We start from the raw sequence: 20,006 nt of genomic DNA, 5'->3' as shown, positions 1-20,006 counted from the left end.
AATCAAATTCACCTCGTTACTACAAGATGGATGCGCCCATGATTAAATTTCTTTGACATTTCATCAGGACGAATAATGTCCTTCGAAAGAAGATAAATAACCATTTGTAATGATCTTTAGATATTTGAAAAATAAATGGAAAAATTACAGATACAGATTTACTCCTTGGATCATAATGAACTTAAAAGAAAGGTACACATGACTGCTGAAATAAGAAATCTGCTAGGATTAGGAAGTAAAGTGACTGATACCTAATAACAAATGATCAGAAATTTGATCTAGACTTTTTTTATACGACTGCAAAAATTGAAAATTTTTTGGTCGTATATTGGTATGATGTTGGCGTCGTCGTCTGCGTCGTCGTCGTCGTCCGAATACTTTTAGTTTTCGCACTCTAACTTTAGTAAAAGTGAATAGAAATCTATGAAATTTTAACACAAGGTTTTATGACCACAAAAGGAAGGTTATGATTGATTTTGGGAGTTTTGGTCCCAATATTTTAGGAAGTAGGGGCCAAAAAGGGCCCAAATAAGCATTTTCTTGGTTTTCGCACAATTACTTAAGTTTAAGTAAATAGATATCTATGAAATTTTGACACAAGGTTTATGACCACAAAAGGAAGGTTGGGATTGATTTTGGGATGTTTGGTTTCAACAGTTTAGGAATTAGGGACCAAAAAGGGGCCCAAATAAGCATTATTCTTGGTTTTCGCACCATAACTTTAGTATAAGTAAATATAAATCTATGAAATTTAAACACAAGGTTTATGACCATAAAAGAAAGGTTGGGTTTGATTTTGGGAGTTTTGGTCCCAACAGTTTAGGAATAAGGGGCCCAAAGGGTCCAAAATTGAACTTTGTTTGATTTCATCAAAAATTGAATAATTGGGGTTCTTTGATATGCCGAATCTAACTGTGTATGTAGATTCATAAGTTTTGGTCCCGTTTTCAAATTGGTCTACATTAAGGTCCAAAGGGTCCAAAATTAAACTTAGTTTGATTTTAACAAAAATTGAATCCTTGGGGTTCCTTGGTATGCTGAATATAAAAATGTACGTAGATTTTTGATTATTGGTCCAGTTTTCAAGTTGGTCCAAGTCGGGGTCCAAAATTAAACTGTTTGATTTCATCAAAAATTGAATAATTGGGGTTCTTTGATATGCCAAATCTAACTGTGTATGTAGATTCTGAATTTTTGGTCCTGTTTTCAAATTGGTCTACATTAAAGTCCAAAGGGTCCAAAATTAAACTAAGTTTGATTTTAACAAAAAATGAATTCTTGGGCTTTTTTGATATGCTGAATCTAAACATGTACTTAGATTTTTGATTATGGACCCAGTTTTCAAGTTGGTTCAAATCAGGATCCAAAATTATTATATTAAGTATTGTGCAATAGCAAGAAATTTTCAATTGCACAGTATTCAGCAATAGCAAGAAATCTTCAATTGCACAGTATTGTGCAATAGCAAGAAATTTTCAATTGTACAGTATTGCGCAATAGCAAGAAATCTTCAATTGCACAGTATTGTGCAATAGCAAATATTTTCAATTGCACAGTATTGCACAATAGCAAGAAATATCTAATTGCACAAATAAATTGCACAATATTGTGCAATAGCAAGAAATTTTCAATTGGAGTTATCTTTCTTTGTTCAGAATAGTAGTTGAATCAACTTAAATCATTGTTTTATACAATATACAATGTATATTCACTTTTACTACCAACCAATCTTTACCATTCAGTGATAACAAGCACTTTATTTTACATTCTAATATTTTATGATGTATTTAAAAGAGTAGTTATTGTTGCAAACTCCATTAGAAATTTGAATTGATATCAGTTTTGGAAAAATGGAAAGGGGGATGTGAAAAAAAATGGGGGGGGGGGGGTAAATTTTTCTCATTTCAGATTTCATAAATAAAAAGAAAATTTCTTCAAACATTTTTTTAAGAGGATTAATATTCAACAGCATAGTGAATTGCTCAAAGGCAAAAACAAATTTTTAAGTTCATTAGACCACATTCATTCTGTGTCAGAAACCTATGCTGTGTCAACTATTTAATTTTAGATTTAAATAAGTTTGAAGAAGAAATCTTTAATTGATTTGTAAAATCTTGACATTTATTTCGTGTAAAAAACCCATATAATGTCAAAAATTTGATCACAATCCAAATTCAGTGCTGTATCACGCTTGAATGTTTTGTCCATACTTGCCTCAACTGTTCAGGGTTCGACCTCTGCGGTCGTATAAAGCTGCGCCCTGCGGAGCACCTGGTTTTTATTGTCAATAGAGAAAAATTACAATTTTCCCATCCCTACAGAAACAAGAATGCCATTGTTGGGGGATTTTTAGTTTTTAAATGAAGGGGGAGGGGGTCGGAGGGGTCCTGATGCTGATCTTGGGCTTAAAACATGAAATCCTGAGTATCCGAATTTAAAGAAATTTAAATCCTGACATCCAGAAATTGGAAAAAATAATTCCCAGATCGCAACACCCAGAATTTCAAAAAAATAATTCCTGTACCCCGACACTCGGACAGGAGAAATTCCGAGCTGAAAAATACTCAATCCTGACGTCCCGAAAAAGTTTATAAGATATCTAATATAGTTTATAATATAACTTATATACATTATTAGATATCTCATATAGTTTATAAGATATTTTATATAGTTTATGAAATATCTTATAAAGAAAATTATAAAAAATATCTTCTAAATAATATCAGATATATAGCCTCTATATCTAATATAATATATAAGATATCTCATATGATATATAAGATATCTCATATGATATATAAGATATCTCATATGATATATAACATATCTCAAATTATAAATACAATATCCCATATAATATACAAGATATCTTATAGAATAAATAAGACATCTTATATGATCTGTTATTTATAAGATATCTCATAAAAACAGATTATATAAAATAGAAATTATCCTCTATTATGCTATCTAATACAGTATATATTATATCTTATATATGTTGTGTACAAGTTATCAGTGTTTTTGTGAACTGCTTAACACACATGGATGATCCAAGCACACAGTATTTTGTTTCGCATATTTCTGACATATTTTCACAGCTACATGATAAATCTAATACTGAGCATTGATACAACAAACATTATAAGACAACAAAAAGACTTTTTATGAATATGAATATGGTATCAGGAGAAAAATTAAATTTGAATTTAAACCATTCAGGTATCCTCATTTTCAGTTGGATGACAAGGAGAATAGAACTAAATGTTAGGTTGAAGTATATAAATTCCAATTTAAAACATTAAACTAGTACATTTTAGAAGATAAAACTGTATCACGTGGTGCAAGAAGGTATGTGTCAAAAAGCTTATAACTTGTACAAAAACTCTGTACAAATTATAATTTGTACAAACTTACATCTTGTACACAACAAATACTTTATAAGATACCTCATATATAGTTTATAAGATATCTCATATAGTTTATAAGATTTCTTAAAAAGAAAATTATATGAGATATCTTATAAATATATGATATTTCATATACTATATAAGGTATCTTATAAGGGAAAGAAGTCCCCTATTACAGTAGAAAAATCAATTAAAAAAAAATCAGGAATTTTCATTGTTCTGATGAACTAAAAGTCATTAACTTTTTTTTTGTCACTTTTTTTAATTCCCGCATTTGCGCAGAAATTGGCACACAGAAATCTACTTCCTTCTTCCAGTCTTGTTTGTCATGAGAATTTGAGTGAAATATATATTCATTAGACGGTCCAGTAAAATATAGGAAGGAACACAATAACAATTTCATTTCTAATTATTTTTTGATATAACATAACCTGATGGTAGCGTTTCTTTGTTTACATTGAATACGACATCATATCTAAAATAACGTCACAACTAAAAGCCCTAACAACAGAACCAAAATCGGAAATGTTACGGTACCGTATTTCCGTTTCTTTTTTAACAGATTTAGAACTAAAACTATGTTTGAATTAAAAACTTAATTTATAAAGACTTCGTCCCCTTTCACAGGTAATGCCTGTCTCATACATGTCATATTAAACTATATTATATATCTTATGAAGTTAAAACTATATAAGAAATCTTATATAGTTTATGAGATACATTGTATCTTGAAGTTGGAATAAATAGAAAAGCGGTTTGCCACACATCATTTGTACATTGGCCCTTATTATTATTTTATTTTTTTGCATTTTTGTTTAGGTACATAATGTTCATTATGTGAACAGAGAATGTTTAAGTTTTTCTTAAAATGATGATTTCTAATAGAACAATGACAGTTTTTCGACTTTTGAACCACAATGACCGTTTTGAATGTAATGATGAATCAAGATCGAATTGTTTGTTATTTTTAATAATTAATTGAAAAAGATTTTCTTGACAGATTTTGTCTATCAAGATCAGACCAAAAGGATGCAGAATTATTTGGTTTGCTTAATTTTATTTGGTGTTTTTATCATTTTAAAATCCTATCTGGTCAATATAATGAAATTTAGTGATGATAATTCTTAGATTTGTATTAGTTACAATTTGATGCACATTTGAACTTATAAACTTGTTAAGGACTTTTTTTAAATTAAAAATTGTGTAAGAAATTTTCTTACAGTGTATGGATCTTTTATAAAAATAGGTTCATTCATAAACAAAGGAAGATAACTCAACATTTTTATTTGCCTATCTACATGTAATTCTTAATTCAATGTTTTATTTTACATTTATATCAATCTTGCAAAAGGATAGCAATATAACATTTCAGTGCTCACAAGCACTTTGATTCAGTTTGGTTATAGACTTCAAATGACTTTTTTTTTTTAATTAGGATTAGATAATATAAATGATGATTTTACATTAAATATGTAGTGAAAAATTTTAATTGTAATTACATTGTTCTAAAATGTACTTACATCTACATTCTGTACCTGTACAAAGTAAATTATTTTAGTTTAGAACAAGAATGTGTCCATAGTACATGGATTCCCCACTTGCACTATCATTTTCTGTGTTTAGTGGACTCTGAAATTGGGGTAAAAACCCTAATTTTGGCATTTAAATTAGAAAGATCATATCACAGGGAACAATGTATACTAAATTTCAAGTTGATTGGACTTCAACTTCATCAAAAACTACCTTGACCCAAAACTTTAACCTGAAATTTGCACTCTCATTTCTATGTTCAATGAACCATGAAATTGGGGGCCAAAACACTAACTTGGCACTTAAATTAGAAAGATAATATCATAGGGCACATGTGTACTGAGTTTCAAGTTGATTGGACTTCAACTTCATCAAAAAATACCTTGACCAAAAACTTTAACCTGAAGCAGGACGAGCGGACGGAAGGACAGATGGAAGGACGAACAAACGGACACACAGACCAGAAAACATAATGCCCCTCTACTATCGTACATGTCGTAGGTGGGGCATAAAAATAATGTCCCTATCAATTAGCAATTTTTTTAGATTTAAGGATATATAAAGTTAAAACTTTAAAAAAAATAAAAATTTAGGTTGGAAAAGAATTGTTGCTTAAAACATTAATGACAATTAATAGAAAACAGTATGGTCGAAATTTTATTATCTGAATTCATTGATTTTGCTTTTGCTTTATTATCACAAATATTCCTCAAAATTTCAGAAAAGTCAGAGATGTACAGAAAGGACAAAATGATAAATTGATATCAGATGAACAAGTTCTAAAACTCTTAACAAATTTTCTGTCCAAATTGGAGAATGACCCAATTGAAGAGGAATCAATCTATAACAAGAACTTAAACAAGATGAGAGCTGATTTAGGTTTTGTTACTGAAAGGAAACCAAGTGTTTTACCAACTGGAGGTATTGGTGTATTTGTTACACATGGCAGTGTAGAACCAGGAACTGTAGTATCCATGTATCCAGGTTAGTTTCAGTGGGGCAGGGGCCGATCCAGCCAATTTGAAAGGGGGTTCCAACCCAGGATAAAGAATGGGTCCCAACCATATGTCCCAATTCAAAAACATTGATTGTAAAAAAAAAGGGGGGACCAACCATATGAACAGATTCCCCCTTGATCAACCACTGTGGCATTATCACAAAATGTCATTCATTGATCATAACATTTTAGACATCCTATCTATCAACATTTCAAGAAATTTATGATCGGATGTATTATATGCTCAGATATTCAAGGCACAAAAATGATTTAACACTTGTCAAGAAAATTACATAACTTCTGTAAGATGCAGGAATCTAATATCTGTTCTAAAAATAGAATGATGTCATTGTTAGCATCATCTTTAAATATTTGGAGTTATCTTCCTTTGTCTAGAATTGCTGTTAAATCAACTACAACCAATGCAATAATTAATTTTACTCCCCACTGGCACTGATAAATTGAAGCAATCTTTACTGTTCAGTGCTTTCAAGCACTTTGATTATAATTATATAAGAGAAGTAGGGTAATAATGTGATGTAATTTAAAAACAGTAAAAGTTGAATCTATTAAAAATTTGTCTTTTGTGCACTTTATTAGTTTACATATGCGAACACTATTTATTAACATTATTTTTTCAAAATTTAGAACAGTCTAAAATTCACAAAATGTTTTAAAAAAAACATCTGAAGAAATGTTTTATGACACATATGCAAACACTTTCTATTTATTTTTATTTTTTCGTATTGAGAACAGTCTGAAATTCACAAAATGTTTAAAAAAAACATCTGAAGAAATGTTTTATGACACATATGCAAACACTATCTATTTATTTTTACTTTTTCAAAATTGAGAACAGAAATTCACAAAATGTTAAAAATAAACAACAACTGAAGGCATGTTTAATGGTACATATAAGTATATGCTACTTACATCTGAATATACTTTTTAGTCTATTTCAGGTCTGATTTATTCACCTCATGAACCAAAACTATTCCAGAGCCTCTTAAATCCTTTCATATTTAGATGTATTGATGGCATGTTAGTTGATGGAAATGATAAGAATTTGTCAAAATTCATGTACAGGTAAATTTTGAATTATGATTTTTGATAAAAAAAAAAAAAAAGGTATTACATTTGTTCCTTTAAAATGATGCTCTGGGGCTATAAGTCAATCTGACATTTTAAATGCTAGCAGTGTTTGTCTTTAATTCTATGTCATTTGCAAAATTTATTTTATGACTGGAAAATGATATTAAGGATGTTCGCTGCTCAGTTTCAAAAGAAATAACTTTTCATAAAACTAGTATGCATTGATAGGGAATGAATTGAGGAATCAAAAAAGCAAAAAAAATATAGGGGTCAATGTGCTTGTTTTCGAGATATTAGCCATTGTAATTTTGGGAGAAAATGTTCTCTCTTGATTTTTCATAGCTTTATCATTGACCAGAAAAAGTTCTCAAATACCATTAAAAAATAAATAAAATTTTATAAGACTTTTACAAATGACTTATGATTATACTTGTAAAAGATTTATAAAAAGAATTAGAGGCTCTCAAGAGCCTGTGTCGCTCACCTTGGTCTATGTGCATATTAAACAATGGACACAGATAAATTCTTGACAAAATTGTGTTTTGGTGATCATGATGTGTTTGGAGATTTTACTTTACTGGACATTCTTCTTGCTACAATTATCTCTATCTATAATGAACTTGGCCAAGTAATTACAGTGGAAAATATATTCTAAAAATTTACAAAAATTTACGAAAATTGTTAAAAATTGACTATAAAGGGCGATAACTCCTAAAGGGGTCAACTGACCATTTCGGTCATGTTGACTTATTTGTAAATCTTACTTTGCTGAACATTATTGCTGTTTACAGTTTATCTCTGTCTATAATAATATTCAAGATAATAACCAAAAACAGTAAAATTTCCTTAAAATTACCAACTTAGGGGCAGCAACCCAACAATGGGTTGTCCTAATCATCTGAAAATTTCAGGGCAGATAGATCTTGCCCTGAAAATTTTTTTTACCCATGTCAGATTTGCTCTAAATGTTTTGGTTTTTGAGTTATAAGCCAAAAACTGCATTTTACCCCTATGTTCTATTTTTAGCCATGGCGGCCATCTTGGTTGGTTGGCCGGGTCACGCCACACATTTTTTAAACTAGATACCCTGGCAATGATGATTGTGGCCAAGTTTGATTAAATTTGGCCCAGTAGTTTCAGAGGAGAAGATTTTTGTAAAAGTTAAACGATGACGGCGGACGACGACGACGGACGACGCCGGACGGCGGATGCCAAGTGATGGGAAAAGCTCACTTGGCCCTGAGGGCCAGGTGAGCTAAAAATAGGGGTTCATGGGGATTTTTTTTAAAGAATTCAAATGGATAAAACCAGAGGATTCCGTAAATCTGACAAAAATTCCGAAACTTGACCAGCAGACATCCTTAACCTAAAATAAAAATTGAAAATACTTTTCTGATTTATTTATAAGCAAAATTCTTTAAAACATATGGGCTTGGAAAAAGACAGGGGTTAAAAAATAGTATGTAATGATGTAGATATTCAATTTTAGCACACATCTGTAAAACAAAATGAGTAACTTGAGTAATTAAGTGATTTCTATTAAAAAATGTCCAGCAAGGTGCATCAACTTAAGAAGAGGTATTGCTGGTTCATTCAGGGTTCTCACTAAGGCGAGTCCATGAGTCCTGGACTCATCAAAATCTGTCTGGACTCACCATTTTCAAAACTGATGAGTCCACAGATGCATCAAGATTGAAATTTTGTATATAAACTGAACACAGTTAAACACAAATATCATCATTTTATAGCAAAAGTTTAAAAGTGATCTGAATTAAATGTCATTTCATTGCTCTATTAGGATATGGAGACTATAATATTACATTATATTGCAATAAATTATTTTCATCTAGCTGTTGGATTCATCATGGCCAAAAATGACGAGTCCCTGGACTTGCCTTCAAAAATCCTTAGCAAGAATCCTGTTCATTTCTGTCAGTCCAGTATCAGTCTTACAAAATGCTGTTGCAATTTTGTCAGCAATTACAAATCATATAAGTACGTTTAACATACATTGTATGACACCAAGCTTCATCTATATTTTATTCTGTGCTTGTGACATGTTTATTACAGTTCTTCTATGTTTACTTCTCATATGCAGAAAAATCATATTTTCAAAATGCCATGCATGGTGTGCATATATATATATAGATGAAATTTTCATCACATTTAATAAGCAACATAGATCAGGACTATAACTAGTAAGTAAAACCTCACAGTACATGTTCATCTTGTTCTGAGTCATATATTTATTAATTTTTTTTCTTTTCTGCAGAGTTAAAGGAAATCTGTTAAAACAAGAATATGTCCATAGCACATGGATGCCCAATCTAAACTATCATTTTCTATTTTCAATAGACCATGAAAATGGGAGCAAATCTCTAATTTGGCATTAAATTAGAAAGATCATATCATAGGGAACATGTGTTTTAAGTTTGAAGTTGATTGGACTTCAACTTCATCAAAAACTACCTCGACCAAAAACTTTCACCTGAAGCGGGACAGATGGACGAACAGACAAACGGACAAACAGATGGACGGACGCACAAATCAGAAAACATTATGCCTATAAAGTTTGACATTAAAAAGTTAGAAAATATAACAAACAATTATAGATGCCATTTTATTCACCATGCTCTTGATATTGACCTAATTATTCATGTGTTGTTTATTTTTCAGATCTTGTTGTCAGAGAGACAGAATTGGACCATATTTGATAAGTGATATGTCTTGGCTAACACCATTTCCAGTCAATCCTTTAGCAGTTGGACAGTATGTTAACAATCAGTCAACAGGTAATATTATGATATTATTACGTAAGTATTTCTGTATTGGCCTTGTTATTGGTCCGAGGCTTGCTGTATTGGCCTGAGGCGAAGCCGAAGGTCAATACAGCTGGCCGAGGACCAATAACAAGGCCAATACAGAAATACTTACGTAATAATATCTTTATTAATTAACTACAGTGTTACAATATTTTTTTTATTTCATTTCAAAAGAGATAAATATTTTTACCTTTAAGTGGAACTCTCCAAATCTCAGTTTGTTTCTTTTTATTAGATGCAATACATAATGATCTGGTGCTGTTTCCAGGTGTCTTCAGCATCTGATGAATTTTTCTACCCTTTTCAGTCACTATAAAGTGTTACAACTTAAATTTAGACGCAACACATAAATAGTAATTGGAAAGGTACTGCCATTGCATGTGTTATGCAGAAACTAATTAAAATCGATGTGTACAATCGTGAAATTATGAGGTCGTCAAGAAATGAACTTTGTGATAATCTACTCTTCCCCAAACCTGTAATAGTTCTATCGTCTGCTTTCAAAATACCTTTTAAATGAATGTGACCGTCTTTCGCCTGAAATGTATGCCATACTGACATTTTCAGCATGTTTATGATAACTAAATGACAACTGCGTCTTCAAAACAACTGTTTACTTTCAGTTTGTGTTTTTCGTGACTTTCGATGTAAAATCTAGACGTTCCGAAATCCTGCACTTATGTCAACTCGGCCAATATAGAATAACTCGGCCAATACAGAAAAAAATCTATATTGGCCGAGTTATTCTGTATTGGCCCAGTTTACACATTATATTGCATAGGCAGTTTTCATCATATTAAGTCCAATAACAGTGTAGTTAATTAATAAACCCTTATATTGACTGATTTTTGGTGTTTTAAATTTGCCTTTCAGCATTATTTTAAAACTACTTCTTTGCAATCAGTTTTTATAGGTGGAGGAAATTGGGGTGCCCAGAGAGAACCATCAGTCTTCACCTGGAAAAATGACAATTCTTGTCAAATGAGATTGGAGTCCAAGGCAACAAACCTACAGTACCACTGTACTTAGTGCAGGGTTTGAACTTGCAGCCTCAGTGTTGATAGGCTAGTGATATCATGAAATAGAAGTTCCTTCATACATGTAATATAAATGTAATATAAGTTCCAAATGGAATAAATATTCTGAATTATTATTTCCACTTGAATAAATATTACATTATATGTTCTGAAAGGAATACATGGTATAGAATATTTGTTCCATTGGGAACAGATATTATGACTGATTATAACAAAATTTTCATTAAAATTCTGTTAGGTGGAACAAATATATACGTTGACAGTGGTTTGGAAATTGAACCACAAATGTAATTAAACAATTCAGCTACAATAATAATATGATCTATAATACTGAATAAGAAATTGGATTTATGTATATGGCTTCACTAAATTCCAGATTGAATGAATTGTTCTTGTATAATATTGAATTATGAAAGAAGATTAAAGTTAATGTTTATATGATACAACTGTCTTTATATTTATATTACAGAACATCAAGCAAATGTTGCCTACCAAGAGTTTGACATTCCAGCTGACTTCCCATTCCATCTACGTAAATTTATTCCAAATAATTTCTACAGTTCATCTTATGAAAATGAAGAAATAAGGTACATGTATTTATAATGTGACAGAAAAGGAGTAGGGGCATTAAGGCCTAGTTTTTGCCCAAGAAAATGAAATGTTTGATAACTATTTCAAATTGGCACATAATGTTTAGAAATGCATAGGGTCAAGAAATATAAATGAAAAACATGAAGATTTTTATCTGATGATGTCACAATTACGTCATGATATGTACTGATTTCACAAAAACGATGAAAAATACAGAATTTATGCAGTTTTCCGACTTTTATTCTGTTGTGGAAACATCCTGCGCAGCCGAGAAACAACAAAATAATTTAACAAAAGCTTTATTATGACTATTGGCATAATCTCACCAAATATAAAGTTGTTTCTTGGGTGCGCACATACTTTTTCAGTCTAAAATATACTTAAAATTTGATGAAAAAACAAGGAAAATCACGAAATTTAGGCAAAATATGCAAATTAGGATATGATTTGTTGCCATGGTATCTTGTTCGATGTCAAATATGTTTTGTTTTTCTTAGTACCTTATACCTTAGACAAGTTTTCAGTAATCTAAGAATATGTATGATAACTTTTAAATTTACAGTAGTTTTGGGGCCAAATAGGGGCCTTATTGCCCCTACTCCTTACCGCTAGTAATAAAACTATTCAGAAATTTGACATACCTTTTCTTAATTTATGTTAGGGAGTCTCAACTATCAATATCCTGTAAATAATGTCTTGACCAGCCAGAACATCCAAAACAGTGATGTTCCCATAATGCTACCCAATTTCTGATAAGGTCCCTTTACTCTTGAAAGAAGAGTATACATTAAATGAATGCTTAAAATAGTTTAAACAGGTTGACAATAAGAAGTTTCTATAAACATCTGAAAAAGGTTGAAAATTGTTCGTTTGTCTCCTGCTGTCTAGCATAATGACTTACTCTGGGGAGGTTTCATTTGGCTTTAAAATAAGGTGTATATAGATGTGCTGCAATATATATCTTATATTATATCTATCTTATATAATCTTTCAATTGCCAAAAAAAAAAGGATTGAATCTGAACTTATTTAAAATGTAATTTTATTTGAATGTATGATATTGTGCTTTTAATCTATGACTGTATATATAATTTCAGACAGACAAGAGTTATAGTACTTGTATCACTTAGAAATATAAAAGAAGGAGAAGAACTATTTTCATCCTACTTCACAGTTGTGCATTAGGAATGGGAATGTAACATATCCTAAACAGGAGTAAAAGATGGCAGATACGTCTGAAGATTCAGAAGTTGAAAGGAAGCTTATAGAGAATATAGATGGCTATGTATCATTTTTCTTTGCATAATACTGTGAAAAGCATGATTAGTTGTATAAGGTGGATAAGAGACAAAATACGCATACTGCAGCTTTATTCACCCTAATATATTGTAGTGGATAATTGTTGAAGCTGAGATCGATGACAGAGAGCATTCATTTATTTAATGTCCAAAACTAAGTACTAACAATCATAATTAATATGTCAAATAAGTTCTGACCGTTGTTAAATACAAATGAAAGTTGAGTATTATTGTTGTTTTTTTCAATAAAAGGTTTTAAACATTTATAGTCTTGCCATTCTCATGATTTGTATACAAAAAAACTTGTAACTATGGCAAATCATCAGTTAAATTTCTTCGATCTAAACCTTGTCAAGTCGTGGAGTGCTAATTTTTATACAACTGCCCCTAAAAAGGAATAGAATGATCCATTGTTGAAATAAAAATAAGATTTGTAATCATGCAATGTTTGGAATTAAAAAAATCTTAATCATGTTCTATCTATATTAAAATTTGAATTTAAAAAACCCAACTTATTTAGAATATTTCACAAACAAACAAATTGAACAGGGTTGATGATGTTTACTTATTACATAAAGCTTAATATTTCAAGAAGAAGTAGAGATAGACAATCAAGTCCTTGGTCACATTTTCCTCAATCTTTTACTATCTAAGGCTTCATAAAGTTTCAATACTGAGGATTTTTCTAAGTTTACTATAAGTTACCAACCAACTTTATTTGATGTATAGAATGATGTAAGGTCATGTCATCTGACCTTGACCTCTTTACAATACACCATAACGCTAATCCCTGCTGACCTGGCCGCTTGAACTTTTGACGCATACAACAATCACGTTTCCATTATGGCGTCAGATATTTTGTTTTATGACGTCAAAATTTTACGGGAACCTGTGTGATATCCAGTAATGGCGGACAAATAGCGATAAGGTGTATATGAAATAAGGTAATACTGTATAGTTCCCTAATAAACAAAAATTCACCTAAGACAAAATAACGATGAAATGAACTATGTCACAATAAACCTTCAACAATGAGCAAAATCCTACCCCTTATTAAGCTTTTTGAAACCAAATGTTGGACCTAATAATCCTTAGAATGCATAGTTTCAGATTATTTATCTGACAATTAATCAAATTGGAAACCATTTATGAAATGAATATTAAAGAAAAGTGCAAGGACATAACTCATACATTGAAAATCTTAATAGAGAAGTGAAAATGCTCACAAGGTCGAGATTTACTTTTTGTCAATTTACTTAACTATTAGATGACTCCTTAAAGGAGTTATTTCTCTTAAATTAAGATGTTCCATCATTGTACTACTGTCACATATTGTAAGAACTATACTATATTGACCGATACTGTCAACAACAAAAAAACAGCTGCATAGAATCATATTCAAAACAGTGTGGCTGTGGCCATTGATTGACGACCTAAATTATCCCATTGACTGGGACAGATTATGTGAACGTTTGTTTGTAACGACCACTGCTCACTGTTAATCCTTATTGGAGTTATTTCACTTAAATTAAGACTTTTATTGCTTTATTCCCACTGGTATGATGCCACTGCTGGTGGATATTTTGTCACCTAGGGTATTACCAGCCAAGTAGTCAGCGATGTGATGCTGATATGCAGTAGCTTTGATATGTTCTTTTCTATAAATTTACTGTTTATAAAATGTTGAAGTATTTAAAACGCTAAGGTTTTTCTTTCCCAAGATATAGATTGTCTTGCCTGTATTTGGCACAACTCTACAGAATTTTCGGTTATCAATACTTTTCAAATTTATTTTTGATCTGGTTCTTGTGTTCCGTTGTTTTACTCTGATAGTTGATGTGTTTCCTTAGATTTTAGTCTGTTACCCGGATTTGGGTTTTTGCTTAATCGAATAATTACAGCGGTATTACTGTTGCCTTCATTTCTTTCAAGATAACTGTGGAATACGATATGCAAGCATTCATGGAGATGAGGGTTATTGTGTGATATGACATCATCAATCTACATGAGAGTGTAATTAAAGAACTGTGCAAGTTGTTTCTCTTTCTTTTTGTCTTTGAGAATGTTCTTTGTAATTCATTATATTGACGAAAATGTGTGAACAAAACAAATAGACACAACAGGTAAAAATGTCAAAATAGTGATACAGTAGTCAACATTGTATTATAATCTTTATAGTCACAATAAAAACAAACATATGTCAACAACAACAAAAATGGCAAAAAGTAAAAGCACATAAGCAAAAACAAGAGACAAAAATACAAAAAAAAGACCACATCACTAAAAAACATGGGGTGGGTCCATAAGAATCGAGCAACGCAAAAAGGATTGATGGATCAAACAGTTAAGTAAAATTAGCAAACACAGCATCAAGTAAAAAGATAAACGGCATAATTTTGTCAGGTGAGCGATAAATGCTTTTAGCTGCCTCTTGTTTCTAGTGTATAAATGTTGGTAAATGGTTCATGAATACGGGGAAGTGCACACCTGCCAGACAGTCGCATGCATCTTTAATACAATGAATCAAGAATCTAAACATAGTTGACCCTTGTTCAAAGGAACCATGAAGATACAAGGTGATATTCAAAACTCAAAAACGAAGACATACTGACAACACCATGACAAAACCAAAAACTATTAAAGTACAAACCTCTTCATAGAAAAATAAAGACCGAACCCCACCAAGAACTGAGATGCTCTAGAATGGTAGACAATGCCTATTCCATATAAGGCATCAGCACGTGGAAGTACAAATTCGACGAAGAAAAGGGACACAATTGCAGTTAACAACGATTCGAACATATAAATGGTCATCTGTGATACAGATGTTCAGTAACGGTTATAAAAACCGTGATGTCGTCCAGAAAACTTTCCAAGATTCGAACGCATAGCTTTACTTTACCATTATGTACCCTTGGTTATATAGCTTTCTTGTCACCAGTAACTCTTTATCAAGAAAATCAGGATTTGGAAACGTAACCTCTGGAATACTGTATGAACTTGGAAATGTATACTCCATATGCAGGCGGTCCTGAAATGGTGTTACATCGAAATGGATAATTAACAATTAGGAAGCTGAGATCATCTCATTTTCCATAAAGTTTTGTTATCAACCAACCCTCTTTGTCAATATCAATCATTATGCAAGTCATTAAATGTGGAATACTCAACATGAATATCCTTTATTTCATGTTCGATGGGAGCGATACGTTTAATATTGTAACCAATTGTAAATTTGGTATTATATTCGGAAACCCAACCTTGCTCAGGTGACCATTGTCAGACAGATAAGGATATTTAAAACACATTGCTTTAAAGTTTTCACGCCAGACGCTCGTTTCACCTAAAAAAAAAAACCTCGTCAGTAGCACTGGGAGTGAGTGGGAAACTTGCCTTTTATTAGGGAAATCAACGAGTACTCGAGTATCGCTTGGTAGAACGGCGTATCGAATAATAAAATGATACTCGATTACTCGGTTTTCCGTTACAAAATTGTTCCCTTCTATCCGTAAATAAATTTTGTCTTGAAAAACACCTCCGAGAATTCATTAGAAAGCACTAAAAATGTTTCTTGAAATATTTGTATGCTAAATGTCCTTCAAAATGCTTCAGAAAGCTTTATCTTCGAAATACGTTGTAAATATGTTTACCATATTATATCGAGATATGATGATTCCGAAGAATTAAATAACATTAAAACGGACAATAAGGCATGACAAAGATGACTTTCATCATATAAATAAACTCATCATAGATACCAGGACCAAATTTTGTATTTACGCCAGACGCGCGTTTCGTCAACAAAAGACTCATCAGTGACATTCGATTCCAAAAAAGTTAAAAAGGCCAAAATAAAGTACGAAGTTGAGGAGCATTGAGGGCCAAAATTCTTAAAAGTTTTACCAAATACAGCTAAGAGTGTCTATTCCTGAGGTAAAAAAGCCTTAGTATATAAAAAAATTCAAAAGTTTGGTAAACAGTTAATTTATAAATATGACCATATCAATGATAATTCCTGTCAGTACAGCACAGAAGTGCTGACTACTGGGCTGGTGATACCCTCGGGGAATTAAAACTCCACCAGCAGTGTCATCGACCAAGTGGTTGTAAATAAACTCATCATAGATACCAGGACAACATGTTGTATTTACGCCCGACGCACGTTTCGTCTACAAAAGACTTATCAGTGACGCTCGAATCCACAAAAAGTTAAAAAGGCCATATTAAGTAATATGTTGAGGAGCATTGAGGACCAAAATTCCTAAAGTTTTTGTCAAATACAGCTAAGCTTATCCATTCCTGCGGTAGATAAGCCTTAGTAGTTCAAAAGTTTTGTAAACAGTTGATTTATAAATATGACCATATCAATGATAATTCCTGTCAGCACAGCACAGCACAGCACAGAAGTGCTGACCACTTGGCTGGTGATGCCATCGGGGAATTAAAACTCCACCAGCAGACGCATCGACCCAGTGGTTGTAAATAATCCGCCTTTTTCACAATTATATCTTTGTAGTCTTGTTTCGTGGCAAATGATTACACCAAGACAATATAAAGTTATGGATTCTTTATTTCGTTATATATTGTACGTAATCCAAAATAAATACCCTGTAATAACAATACATTATATTAATGGATGTAATATAATTAAGTAACTATATAAAAGGTTTAAAACATTATGTTAACAATTATGAACAAGGAAACTGTTTACTTTTCCAAGCATTTCAATAATAAAAGAATACTATATAATTTCATTAAGTCGGAAATAGTGATCTCCAATTCTATTGTCTCATGAATACATCTAAATACCAAATCTAATCATAATGCATATGTCGATGCATTAGTAATACATTATAACAGTAATGAAATGAACTGTTAAATACCAAATTTAAATAAGCATATTTGAAAATAACATATACATGCAAAGCAAGAACATACGTGCAAACAAAGCATAAAGCACTTTCTAAAGCAGACAATACAATAAGCAAAACGCACATAGATTCAACATAACATAACCTACCTCACAGGTATTTGTGAAGGCTTGAATACAATAAAAGTACAATCACATCAGGTTGATGCCGACATGGTGGGTCATCAATATGGAATATACCTGCAGTACAAATATTAAATTCATAACTAACCTAATCTGCATATCAAAATAAAATAGTTGTTATCTTTATCAATTTATGACTTTATTTAATATCTGAAATTATTATAAAACATTCATTCCATAAAATTCAATAGTTTAATCCATTTACTGAAATTTAGCTGTTTTATATAATTTACTGTTTTAACCATAAAAGCACAATTATTAAAGATATTTAAAGTTCTTTTAAGTTTTCTATTGTTACACTTACATATCACATCTACACATCATTCAAACATGCATTTATTCATAACATTCGTAAATCATGCATACATATAATTAGAAGGATAGATAATTAATATATTAGTATAAGAAGAATAACTGACCTTATAAATAGGAAAACCAAACTCCAAATAGAATATAATATTACAATTTACTAGACAATGAAAATGGTGTCCATTACACAAAGTGACCATGTAGAAAATGTAAAGTTCCCGCCAAAGAATTGACCACTAATCAATACCAATAAAACACAATTGAAACACCTGATAAAAGTCACACCTGAGCGAACCTAAAATATACACTCTGTATAGTTTAACCATATAATATAGTATTACTTATATATAAAATACATATATCCTAAAATAACACTTTACCACATCTTCATTTAATTGGAACTGTTGTTTGATCTAGTTATAATTTATACATTCCAGCAGCACCTGCATACGGGGTATATATCTCCCAATGCTTGCATTTACTATCATGATTTTCTTGATAGAGGGTTGCTGCTCACAAGGAAGCTATTAAACCAAGAGTTCCAAATGGTGAAGTTGAAATTATCCCTTCGTAAATTTAATTGACGCTATCACGAGTTGGTTGACCGTTATGGAATAACCGTTTCACAAATGATCGGATATGTTCCTTGCGTCGTAACTACAATCCCCTTCCCTTTCATGAATGTGACCTACCGAATTAGACTACATGTATTTACCGGATTTGTTATCACATAAGCAACACGACGGGTGCCACATGTGCAGCAGGATCTGCTTACCCTTCCGGAGCACCTGAGATCACCCCTAGTTTTTTGGTTGGGTTCGTGATGTTTATTCTTTAGTTTTCTATGTTGTGTCATGTGTGCTGTTGTTTGTTTGTCTTTTTCATTTTTAGCCATGGCGTTGTCAGTTTGTTTAAGATTTATGAGTTTGACTGTCCCTTTTGTATCTTTCGTCCCTCTTTTATAATCATCGATATTCACGTATTTGTTTATTTTTTGATTGATTAAATTGTTGATCGGTTCTTGAAAAAGTTTTTAAAAAAAATACCGTACTTCAATGTAAATTCAAAAAGAGGAAATCTATAACTAACAACATCAAATGTTAGATTTATCAACCAACGAAATTTATAGTGATAGTGATAGAGCTATTACCTATTGTGTATGAATTCCTAGAGTTATGATTTAATATCGAGCTCAATATAATGATATAGAGTATTTAACGTTAATTCGGTAACAACCAAGAGAGCGTAAAATGCGTACTAGTATCATTGTTTTCCGATTCTGTCGATATTTTTCCGAACAAGTACTAGAGTATCACTCGATAAAACCAACTAGTACTAGATAAGTCAGTCTCCACCGATTTGACATCCCTACTGAATATGAACACTTAAAATTGATCACTGAACTATAGAAATTAGGACAGGACGAGATGAAACCTGACGCGCGGATATGTACAACTTGTCATATTTAAGTCTACCTACAGTATTACTCATAGTAACTCAGAAACAGATCAAGGCATGAAACTTAATATTCATCACAAAACAGTGTATTGAAGCATGACATACATGTAGGTCGACATGGTTGATTTTTAATTCATAAAATAGCACAAACAATGAATGTATACAAAAACTGAACCAAATATAAAAATGAGATCAATAGGTGACCCCTGTCAGACAAACATGTACGCTTTCAACGTATGATCAAATATCTATGTAACCTTTCACTAAATCATTCGTAATAACTTAGAAACTTACACAAGCATGATAATGTAATTGTTTTAATTGCAATGAATACGCTACCTTAATTAATTATGAAATATTATTTCCTATTGTGTCGTAACAACAGACGGTATCCCAATACTAAAAATTGACAA

At 31.5% G+C, this 20,006-nt stretch overlaps 1 protein-coding gene across 1 annotated transcript; it reads left to right on the top strand.

The window, feature by feature from the left end:
• The first annotated feature begins 18 nt into the window (after window positions 1–18).
• Window positions 19–13,037, top strand: LOC143046207 (SET domain-containing protein 9-like). The gene is made up of 6 exons (XM_076219253.1): window positions 19–192; window positions 5,659–5,921; window positions 6,897–7,020; window positions 9,703–9,818; window positions 11,355–11,472; window positions 12,573–13,037. The coding sequence occupies exons 1-6, from the start codon at window positions 110–112 to the stop codon at window positions 12,658–12,660; spliced, it is 792 nt and encodes a 263-aa protein (XP_076075368.1). The 5' UTR covers window positions 19–109; the 3' UTR covers window positions 12,661–13,037.
• Window positions 13,038–20,006: the final 6,969 nt, after the last annotated feature.

This window comes from Mytilus galloprovincialis, chromosome 1 (genome assembly GCF_965363235.1).
Source record: "Mytilus galloprovincialis chromosome 1, xbMytGall1.hap1.1, whole genome shotgun sequence".
Classification (NCBI taxonomy): domain Eukaryota; kingdom Metazoa; phylum Mollusca; class Bivalvia; order Mytilida; family Mytilidae; genus Mytilus; species Mytilus galloprovincialis.
This window is presented reverse-complemented; position numbering and strand designations above follow the sequence as displayed.